General features: G+C 50.6%; 3 protein-coding genes across 3 annotated transcripts in view; 2 read left to right on the top strand and 1 right to left on the bottom strand.

The window, feature by feature from the left end:
* The window catches only part of CSUI_000791 (microneme protein mic12), a gene marked incomplete at its 3' end in the record, with an annotated part of 10,126 nt that extends 9,574 nt beyond the window's left edge, over positions 1 to 552 (top strand). Inside the window, exon 9 of the mRNA XM_068060998.1 lies at positions 14 to 552. Within this exon, the coding sequence (XP_067927030.1) occupies positions 14 to 552 (539 nt within the window). The remainder of the gene's footprint in view (positions 1 to 13) is intronic.
* Positions 553 to 1,565: 1,013 nt separating this feature from the next.
* CSUI_000790 (uncharacterized protein) lies at positions 1,566 to 2,765 on the bottom strand (the record flags this gene model as incomplete). Its single annotated transcript, XM_068060997.1, has 1 exon — positions 1,566 to 2,765. A coding segment is annotated over one exon (345 nt), but the record flags the coding sequence as incomplete, so codon positions are not given.
* Positions 2,766 to 2,953: 188 nt separating this feature from the next.
* Positions 2,954 to 10,858, top strand: CSUI_000789 (nad-dependent epimerase dehydratase). The gene is made up of 5 exons (XM_068060996.1): positions 2,954 to 5,328; positions 6,379 to 8,105; positions 9,094 to 9,247; positions 9,743 to 9,846; positions 10,174 to 10,858. The coding sequence occupies exons 1-5, from the start codon at positions 4,269 to 4,271 to the stop codon at positions 10,543 to 10,545; spliced, it is 3,417 nt and encodes a 1,138-aa protein (XP_067927028.1). The 5' UTR covers positions 2,954 to 4,268; the 3' UTR covers positions 10,546 to 10,858.
* The last annotated feature ends 31 nt before the right edge of the window (positions 10,859 to 10,889 follow it).

The following is a 10,889-nucleotide window of genomic DNA, read 5'->3' as shown; positions in this document are numbered from 1 at the left end:
GAGGGTGAGACAGTTCCTGGACCTGAGGGAGAGACAGTTCCTGGACCTGAGGGAGAGACCGGACCTGGAGGTGGAGAGGGTGAGACAGTCCCCGGACCCGAGGGTGAAACAGTCCCTGGACCCGAGGGTGAAACAGTTCCTGGACCCGAGGGTGAAACAGTCCCTGGACCCGAGGGTGAAACAGTTCCTGGTCCGGAAGAGGCTCCTATTCCTGGACCGGAAGAAGGGGCTCCTATTCCTGGGCCGGGTGAGGGCGAGGCTCCTGAAGGCGGTGAGCAGGGCGGAACACCCGAAGAGCCGAGTGAAGAAGAGGAGAAAGAAGAAGAAGGAGGGGCACCGATAGCAGCCATCGCCGGTGGTATAGTTGGAGGCGTCTTGCTATTGGCAGCAGCAGGTGGTGGAGCAGCATACATGATGGGCGGTGGGGGTGGCGGCGGAGAGGGTGAACAGGTCATGTTCGAAGGTGAAGGTGGTGGTGGCGGTGGAGGAGAGGAGCCTGAGAGCGAAACGGTTATTGAGATTGAAGATGATGCTTGGGCTGACATGGAGTAGTCGCAGCACTAGTAGTAGTGGCAGTACGTGACTGTGACGAGCATGCACGTGAAAAGTGGAGCCGCATGCCCTTCATGATGATGTTAAGGAAGGACGCTCACTATTGGATCTAACACAGTGCTGGCTGGGCTGAGTGTCCGAGATTGGTTGGCTGGTGGGTTACTGTGGAGTGAGGCTTCGGGGAAAATCCTTGTACTTATATATATATATATCTATGTGTGTAGCAGAGAGAACCAACCAACGCGCTAATGTTTTCTTTAAGAGCGAACGTCTCCAGCACTCAGCTGTCTCTCAGTCTCCTTTCTGAATGCCGGTCATTCATTCTTGATCTTCATGGATCTGATGCTGCTAGGTTTAGCTGTTGTGAATAATGTAGTAGTAGTAGTGAACTGGGGTAGACAAAGACGTTGACAAGCAAGCAAGCAAACAGTGACGGCGGTCATATGTCCCCGCCATTCTGTTTTGGTCACACAACTACTTGTCGTGAGCGTTGTAGTCTTCTTACTTATCAGTGGGTATTTTTCATTCCGGGACCTCTTGGCAACGTCTTCGTAAAAACCAGGCGTCAAAAGTTCTTTGCATACTCGTAGAAGTGAAACGTTTTTCTTCCTTTCTTTCGTTTGTCTCCGAATTGTGGTGGGAGGTGAGGACAGATGTTGATGCGCAATGAGTCTTCTACTGCCATCTGCCTTTTGCGGACACGACAACCCCTCCAGCACCACATCACACCGCCCACGCCCGCGCGCTTGTAGGTGATGCGATCAGGACTCAGGCAGAGTGTCAGATGACAAGTAGAAGGAAGCTGCGATAGCGAGCGCGTTTCCGTCATTTTACCCACCCGTGCCCCTTGTGATAGTTCCCAAGAAAGTTGGTGGGGAGTAAAAGTGGTCACAGCAGATTTTTAACGTAGACTAGCTGTTGCACTGAGAGCCCAGCGAACATGAGGTCCTCGCTACGGTCAATCACCGCGGTAGAAAGATGAAAGACTTCAGGAACACGCATGTTTTCACGAAAGTAAGAAGGCACAGAATCCCGCGAAGTCTTCGGGCCCACTGCTACGGTTGGATGGTACCCCGACACAGCAGTACACCCGTGCCAGTCGACGTGGATGAGCTCTGAAGATCTGGTAGAGTAGTTCTGACGGCATCACACCAAAAATACGCATCTGCTTGTGTTCTTAATCCGGTGATGCACATCAATTGTAAGATAGCAGATACTGTAACGGTGTGACCCCGCTTGGGAAGTTTCTTTGTCCGCTCTAGACGACTTCCACCGGAAAGCAAAGGCAGCGCGCGTTCGCCTAACGGAGAGCGCGGTCACCCCCCAGTGACACTTCCGAAAATGTCCCCCTCACTTCGAAGGCGTACTAAACTGGCATCGGAATGCATACTTGGCAAGTCCACCCTGGGGCCGCGGAGAGGTGACACGCCGCTGTACCAGGCAGATGAAGCCTTGCTGCTTCATCGCTGGCTGTCTGCGAGGATAGCAGGACCCGTCGACTATCTACATGTGGGTCTACAACCGCTTGTAGTCCGCGTGCTTGGCCCGGCCCTCCATCCGGCCGATGTAATCCGAGAGGCATCTCCACGGTATCCCGAGCTTCCATTCTCTGCGCACTTGGCAGCACGGCGCAGGCCCAGAAGTCCTTTTTCCTTCTGTTGCACGGGTCTCATGGTCACAGCCCTACCACAGGCAGGCATTACAGGCACTCTTCGCGTGCCGTATCACGCACGATTCTCCGGTTTAGCTGGTGGAGACACGCTTCGTTAGCAGGCGACTGTGAAGGCACGCATCATGGACCGAGGAGGAAGAGGCCACAGTGTCACTCCCAAAGTTGAGTGCGTGTGACGCCCAACACAGTGCAAGCCTCATACTTCATTTTGTTTCTCACCGTCCTCGGTTTTCGTGGGCCCACCATGAACAGACTGTCGGTAGTGCTGGCCTTGACGATACACAGCAGGGGAGCTGGCACATCGGGCCCTGATGAGGAGGGGGTGCCGTGGGCTCTCGGGTGCTCTCCCGAGTGCGCGTGATGCCGCGTGGAATTTCACGGGTTTGTCAAAGTCAGACCGAGATCCGACTTCGGTGGCCGGTGTCGAGCAAGAGTCTCTAGTCCCGTCATCACTTACACCCGGCCTTTGAAACGGTTCCCGCACTGGAAGCTTCTCAGGATTCGAAACAGGCTGACTTACCGCGAGGAAGGACAGAGAAACTAACGGAGGGTAGGTGATAGTCCAGTCATCCTGTCGTAGTCATCTAGCGGTCCGCGGACCCGACCCATCTTTGCTTGTAACGCCAGGCGCGCATGCGCTCGGCGCAGGGGCTGCCGTCAGGCTCCAGACATGGCAGATAGATAGGGGCTTCCTCTGTCCGCGGCGGGGGCTCCAACTACGAAACCTCTATTCCCGGACTTGATTTCTTCTCTGCCTAAGCTGAAGTTGCTGTCTCCGTAGTCATCCCGTGCATGCTGTTCTCTATTGACAACATGCCAGATCCCTGCAGCGCACCTTCACCTACAAGGTGCGTCCTGCATCCAGGTTAACTTCTTAGCCGCAGTTTCTCTCTAGCTGCTCCGCGGATCTTTGTTGCGACCAGTGAGCTTATTTCCCTATCTTTCTGGCTGCGCGCGTACTCCTCTGAGGAACGGCTGGGTATGCGCGGCGGTGGCGGTGGCAGCGGTACTCGTCTCGTTGGACGTTGTTTCGGCGGGGCCACCCGGAAAACGCTTTGACCAACCTGAAAAATTGACCTCCTCACTCTCACCATTGCGCCATCCTCGGAGGCCCATTGTTTCAGGGGAATCTTCTTCGTCGTTCTGCGCCTTCAGGTGGCTCGCAGGATCTTCAGTCTTTCCCCGTTGCTCTCTAGTCGTTTTCGAGGGTGCCTTTCTGAGTCGTCGTCCTACTCATGCGGGACACCCCCGTCTCCTGGCATTTCTTTTTTTTTGTCGTCTCCTCAGGCTGTCGCTCTTGTCATCGTAGGACTCTTGTCACTGTCCAGGGGGTGACCTCCTTTGTCAAAGCGTTCCGGACTGGCTCCTCACACGCAGACAACCTTTTTCTTTGGTCGCTCAGTTAGCTCGTGTTAGGCCATCCCGCTTGTTACCCTTTTTGTCACTCGCCACGCCGTTCCCCGGGGATGACATTTTCTTGAAGGCTCTCAACAGGGGTTCCACACTCCAAGGTGTGTCAAACAGAAACCTCGCGCTCCGTTTTGCTGTCCAGTTGACAGCGTCAGCTGAGCGGCGGTCATTTAGAAGCAGGCCACATCCGCTTCACGAGTTTTCAAGTTCGGTGCTTGTTGCGTGTCGGCGGGGTAGCCGGCGGCGTATAGCAGAGGATGTTTGGGCGGGGGAGAATGAAGAGCTCCATAGTCAGTTGCGCTTCTGATCTTTTTTCCTGGCGTCCGCAAGACTTGGTCTCTTCGTGTCCACTGACTTCAGTGAAAGTGGGGCAGTTTCACCTGAGAGAGGCAACCTTGAAGTAGTATAGATTCCAGTGTAGTCATCGATTCGAGGAAAAGGGCTAGCTAACACCCCTCTCCCGCCGTAGCGGGTAGGTAGGTAGTAGAAAGGCAACAGGTCACGGCAAATGTGATAGGACTTTGCATATAGATGTGTATGGGGAGTTCATGGGTTCTCATCGGTTTAGTCGATGAGGTATCCTCTTTTCCATACCTCATGAAACGTCTTTTCCAGACTCCTTCTTCTTCACACCATGCGGGTACCGGGTTATCCGGTGTTCGTTAATTCTCTTCCTCTCCCTCTGTCTCCTCCCGACACCTGTGGAGGGGGTTCAGCGGGGAATTCGATGCTTTCAAGGCGGCCGGTGGCATCATCGTCGTCGTCATCTCATAATTCAGCGTTTCATGCCGATCCACCATCATCCGTGGTCATATCAAAGGGCCGTGGCGAGGATGTGCCTCATCCGGGGGGTGTATCGAAGCATGAAGAGCAGTATCGAACTGCGTTCAAAGGGAGAGTCGACACACCAGTTAACCTTTGCCTGTCACAGCAACAGCCCCTGCAGCACGAAGAGGGGGGGTGTGGATCCGAAGGATCTCCCTTTCCATGCGTGTCGACTGCTTCCTCACCGGATAATAGTCATCATCTGTCTACCACCTCGTATGATGTGACGGCTTCACCATCATCATTATCTAGCTTTCCGCATGCAATCGAATATCGAATTCATTCCCCTTCTTCTACAGATGCTCTAGTTTCTCCTGACGATGAATCTCCCCCATCTCTTTCTTCCACAGGTTCCTGTTCTGCAAAGAAAGGGTGTTGTCGAAACTTACCGGAGTCTGTCTCCTTACGTGAGTGCATGCCACCTCACTTCACCTCTGCATCGAAGGGGATGAGAGAATGCCCTCTGCCATTCTCACTCGCTTCCTCTTCTCCAACAGTTGAAGGAGAGAAAGCATATCAAATTTCGTCTACTACACATCCAGCTTCACACCGCTACAGTGGTAATAGTAGCAGTAGGGAACCTTCACATATAGCACAACTCCCGGTGTGTCCGACTCTTCTTCCTCAGCCTCCCCGTCCTGTGGGGCTCTCTCAGAAAGAAAAGGCCAGTGCGACAGTGTTAGCTCAACTACTTCAAGATACACTGACTCCCCGATCTCTTCGGGTGTTAGTTGTAGGTTGCGCTGGGAGATTAGGACGGCTTGTCTTCAAGCACTTACTGAATATCGAAAAGCATGATGAACGTCGATGGCTGCATGTCACAGGGCTGGCTCGAGATGCTAATACTAGAATGCAGTTACTCAAAGAAGGTACGCACACATTCCTCTCTTATTCTCCAGGGGTGAAACGTTGCTTCAAACGCGGCAGCAGTGAAGCCTGTGATGTAGGCATGGAGGTACACTACTTGGGTTTATACATTTCTAGGTCTCTGTAGATAGACACATGACTTTCTATCCATCTGTTTCAATAGATGCGTGAAAGCATGTACGTAGGTCTATGCTGTATGGTTCATGCAAGAGTGAGGTACATTCGAAGATCTCATTGGTGACACGAGTTAACTTGGCGCAGAGCAAGGAATGCTTTCGATCGATCGGATGGTCTCATTCAAGTGCCTATCATGTTCTTCTGTGATTTTTCCTTCCCTCTATTCATCATCTTTTCTTCTCTTTCACATGGTGTGACTTCATTTGGTGCGTGAAGTTAGGCATGTTTTCCTAGTTACTTCGTATAGATGAACAAAATGCAGAGACCAACAAGGTAGGAGGTGTCGATAGCTAACATTCCACTGCTTTACACTACTGAACACCCATGGGTGACTTCGCCAGTTGGCCCATTCATCCTTTCCTTGCGGAACTTCACGGCTCAAGTGTACATACACCTCAGGCGTTTTTTCTCTCAAATGAACACGATTCGAGTTACGTTGCTGCTGTGCGGATGGAGTAATGAACTCATGGAGATACACCCCCTCCTGCTGGAGGTCTAACGGCAGTTGTATCACGAACACTCGTGCGAAGAATATCAATCTAACCACGTGTTGGTCTTTCTCTATCCAGTGTGTACCTACCCCTCTACTTACTGGTAAGAGAGCACAGAATACGCCTTGAAGCCCCCAATTGTATGATTGCGTCCCTACTTGATACTTTCACATAGGTAAGACTTCTGCGGGTTACGGTAGGACTTTATCATCTTTGCGATTCTGTTCTCTCCATCGTTGACTTTAGATGCGTTACGTCGGTAGAGATCTTCGCATGTTGTTGCAGCAACTCTTTGTGTTCCACTTCCGTCAGCCCTTCTCGTCAGTGTGAGGAGGAGCTGGGCGCTGTTTCTCTTGTTTACTTTTTCCTCTTGGAATCTTTCAGATCCTGACATCTGTCGTGAAGATGTGATCGTCTGTGACATTCGCGATACCGGTGCTGTTCGAGAAGTCTTTGGACTTCCCCCGGGCCCTCCGAGTTCCACCAGCAGCAGTAGTAGTAGTAGCTGTCGATTTGATATGCCTGCTTCTACTTTCGTCGTCCCCCGTCGATCACAGCAGGAGAGGCTATACCGGAGTGCATGGTTAAGGTATCAAGACGTCCGTTCCCAAGTAGAACGAGCCTTGTTGGACGCTCCAGCAGATCCCCCTTCGATTCGCTGTTCTATAGCGGCTCACTATAAACCTCAGCTTCGGGAGATCGAGCAACGTCTTCTATCTCTCCAGCCATCAGAAGGTCTGTTTGACGCTGTCATCATCTGTACATCCTCTCGTCTTTCTCCGGTCAAGCGTCGATCTGGCAATATCATAAGTCAAGAAGATACAAATGTCCGAGGGAGCAATTTTTCAAAAGCAACGAATGTATCTAAGTTCTTCCATCGGAATGGAGGTGGTGGTGCGAATCGTCCGCGGACCATGTTGGCTCCGGGGGGCTCGAGAACGACAGGTATCACATCTAGAGGAGTAGAAGAGCTCCCTAGTCGCTCGTTACAGCTTTCCTCGCAAAGCCGTATGGATAAGCAACCTGCAACAGAAAATAATTCTCTTCAGAGTCATAGCGGGGGGGGAGTTGAGAGCAACAGTATAGAATGTGATCGGGCAGATAGAAGTAATACGAGTAGCACTAACAGTTGTAACGGACAGCATGCATGTACGGAGAACGATGATAAACAAGGCCCTTCATGTACGACGACGGAGGCTGCTGGAGGTACTGGGGGGATGTCTCCAGAAAAGAAAGACGTACAACATGGTCACCATAATAGCCAGGGAAGTAGTAGTGCAAAGAAGTCAAGCAAATATCGAGTTGGTAAAGGAGTAGGTGGAGGAGGCGGATTCCCAGGATGGTTCTCATGGGGTGGATGGTTCGGCAAAACTTTAGCAGGGACGAGTCAGAAGAGTCGTGAAAGCGGAGAAGAACTTAAATCGACTGTAGAGTCTGTAGAAGGAGGAGGTGACACTCGTCAAGTTGCCAAGGACGGTGTTCATACAACGACAGAGGGAGACAGGATCATGAAGACGACGGACAGAGGGGGTTCTAATCCAATCTCCCCAGAGAAGCTCCATGAAGAAGGTCTTCTTAAGAGCGCGGGGAGCGTTCAGACGATAGCTTCACGAGATCACAATGGAACGGCGGCTCAATCTCTCGCGTCAACAATAAGTGATGTGGGAGAAACCACTGAGACGGCTTCTCTTAGCATAAGTCAAGTAACGTCAACTACCAGCCAAGGTGAACTTCCCTCACTTGGAGATGGAGGAGGAGGAGGAGGAATTGTCACGAGTAAGAAAGGTCGAGAGGATTCTAGGGAGATAACCACCACAACTACAATAGGAGAAAGCCGGAGTACTACAAGAGGTTCAAGTACCATGTTGGGTGAGAATGGAGATCATGAAGCTTCGTCTTCTTCTTCTTCGTCATCTAATGCCATGATAAAGTGCGGAGGAGTAGAAGGAGACTCCTGTCCTCGATTGTCGAAAAGCTTGACGTCCCATCGGATCACCTTGTACGATTATCTACGAGGATATCCACGAGAAGTCGATTGGCTAGGTCAAAAGAATATCATCGATGCTGCGAATGAAGCTTCTGTCATGCATATTGTTTTATGCAGTATGATGGTCAGTCATCTCTCTTCCTCTTTGGGGCAGAGCACCAGCATCTCTCGATCTAGCTCTAAAGATATCTTTCCACTGTCAACAACGATTAGCCCTTTCTCGTCATCATGAAGTCTCCTCTCTGGGAAGAAACGACGTATCTCTTTCGTTATGTCTGCTCTAATGATCAGGGAGTCTTATGAAGCCATACAGGGTTGATATATGTAATTCTTTTGTACGAGAGAACCGTAGCTTTGGGGGATTACAAGAGTAGAGATTGAAGTAGGAACACTATTTTCGGCTTCTCACTGCATGCCTTCATTCATCAATAGGATCCTCTAGCACCACTCTCGCCGTCCGTTCGAAGAGGAACTCGAAAGGTCAATTTTTTTCTCACGTAGTTTGCTTGTCTTACCCTTCTATCAGTACTACTGGGGTGTTCAAGTGGACGATGACGTCCAGTAGAGAAGGGATGAGCTCCCCTCATTTGTTCTTCTCGTGTGAAGTAAGGTGGTATCTATGTCATGATATGTTCTCACCTCTACTGTCAGAAAGTGTCCGAGGTGGCTCAGCTCAGACGAGTGCTATGCAGCTAAGAAGAGAGAAGAAAATGAGCACCGCTTGTGTGCATGTGCCGACGCTACCCTATACTCATTCAGTCAAGGAGTGTCTGTATGTATATTGTCTGCTTCACAATAGACGATCCGACTGTTTCAGAGTAGACAGACTTACTCCGTTCCTCTCGCAAGGCCGAGTTTGGGGGGATGAGGCCGCTGTAGAATGAGAGGTGGTATGAAGTCAGCGCAGTAATCAAGAGTCGAGAGACTATCATAGCGGGGAGAAAGGCGGTTAAAGGCATGTATCATTTGTGGAGATGATGTAGTAACACGGCTTCCCCGTTCAAGCTGGTTGCTTTTCCTCGGTGGATTTGAGGACTGCGTTGATGTCGATTGTGTGCCCGCCTTCAACAGAGTTGATCGATCTTCTGTCTTTTCTTGTGAAATTTCTCCAGGGCGGTACGTCTCCTACTCATCATTTGAATTTGCTGGGAAGGCGAAAAAGCCGCTTACGGCGAGGCGAAACAGGTGGCGATATTCTCTTGTGGAAGAGACGTTCAGAACGGTATCTTGTGAGAAGTGGTTTGACTTACACAATAGTCCATCCAGGTAGGGCCTGACTCTTCAAGAACGCGAAGGATGGCGCTAGAGGACGGAACGCATGCGTGTTCATGTTGGATGTTTATGTGGGGGTGGTGAGTGTTGGTGTTTCTCTCCCTCGTGGAGGGGACGACCGTGGTGACTGTGGTGACAGGCGGCTTGCTGTAAGTCCAAAGGTTTTTCTGAGTGTTGTAAAGCCCGCATAGCTAGCTAGGAAGAATGCCGCCCTTTCATGTTAGAGCCGATGGCTGTAAACCACACGAGCGAATGAGCTGCTGTTGAATAGAGTTTCCTCGTTGTATTCAGGATAAGTTCGGCGATGTGAGAGCTTAGTGCCCCGGCGGTGCTGGTTTGTGCATGCGCTCTCCTATTCTGAGAGGTTGCTTACAGTGTATGTACAGCGGATAATAACTCATTCTTGGAAGTCAAGGGGATCTGTTCTGTGGAAGTGTTTTCTCCATTGTTGGTGCGGATGACTGTATGTGCTTTGCTTTCCTCTCTCAGGTGGTCTGTCCGATGAACCTGGTGGCAGGGGATTGGTCGTCGGTGTGAATGACGTTATAAAATCTATGCCGTGCAAGAGTATTTCGAGGGAGGATGTTGCTAGGGTAAGTAGATTTCTGTATTCTTTGAAGCCTCTTTAGGCTGGAGCGTGACTACTATCAGCTGTGACCATTGTACTGCGAATTTCCCTTTGCTCTTCACAAACCATCGGCTAATAGTGGAAGCGAAAGGCGGACACGGGCAGATATCTTTCCTTCACGAATGACTGTTTAGAACGCTGGACTGTCGTTTTACTGTCTTCGGGCTTGTACACTTATACAGAGAACTGATCCCCGTAGAAGGATGAATTTGGATGAGTATGAGCGGCGAAGCGGCGGGAAGGGGTCCTCACTTTTGCCTTCATTTTCTTGTGTGATGTCTGTTCCATCCAGGTTTTAGTTCATTCGTTAATAGATCCATCGTACCTGAACCAGAGCTTTGATGTGTTAAATGAAGCGCCCCGACGGTGCATCGCTTCACTGGCAGACCACGAGCACATGGAGAATATTAAGTCTTCTGCTATCAGTCCGTTTTTGAACGGAGTAAATGGAGAAAGAGGAGAGACAGCAACAGCCACTTTATGGACACTGATGGAACATCTCAAGAATGTCAAGTACGATTATGCGCGAAGTGGTGCAGACCAGCTTCTTGCAGCGCACGAGCAGACTGAAGAGAGCCGAATTATGTTTGATAATTTGCTTCGTGGGCAACAGCAACGACACACAAGCCGAATGGATAGTACTAGGCGTGGACGGCGAAGCTGACAAAAGACCTAGTGTGATGTTGTGCTTGCCTGGTTGTATCTACGTTGGCTATACGAACTTTCTCGTTTTCTGTCATCATGCTCCATGCTTGTCATGAGCCGGGATCAAAAAGAAGAAGAAAAGAGACTCCTTTGCTGTTCCGGAGGTCTACTATCTAGACCACCAGGGGTGTTCGGTCTTTCCTTATTAGCCGTCGTCTCTTCGGTCGCAGCAAGCATAGGTGGATTCTGTGGTCTATTTTTCCTGCTTGCTCGTCAGTTTTTTGGCGTCGTCTCATCTTCTGTTAACTGGGCTTTGTTTCTGGCGCTTCCAATGACAACAAAAGAACAGAGCATGCAGCTCTT

The sequence above is a fragment of the Cystoisospora suis genome (genome assembly GCF_002600585.1).
Source record: "Cystoisospora suis strain Wien I chromosome Unknown contig_303, whole genome shotgun sequence".
Classification (NCBI taxonomy): domain Eukaryota; phylum Apicomplexa; class Conoidasida; order Eucoccidiorida; family Sarcocystidae; genus Cystoisospora; species Cystoisospora suis.
The sequence above is the reverse complement of the archived record's forward strand: the minus strand, read 5'-3'. Positions and strand labels throughout refer to the sequence as shown.

Bases quoted from the DNA above. Each gene is read 5' to 3' on its own strand.
- CSUI_000789 (XM_068060996.1), top strand. From the start codon at position 4,269: ATGCGGGTACCGGGTTATCCGGTGTTCGTTAATTCTCTTCCTCTCCCT. The intron at 5,329-6,378 runs GTACGCACACAT...GGAATCTTTCAG, and splicing joins AATGCAGTTACTCAAAGAAG to ATCCTGACATCTGTCGTGAA. The intron at 8,106-9,093 runs GTCAGTCATCTC...AAATTTCTCCAG, and splicing joins TTGTTTTATGCAGTATGATG to GGCGGTACGTCTCCTACTCA.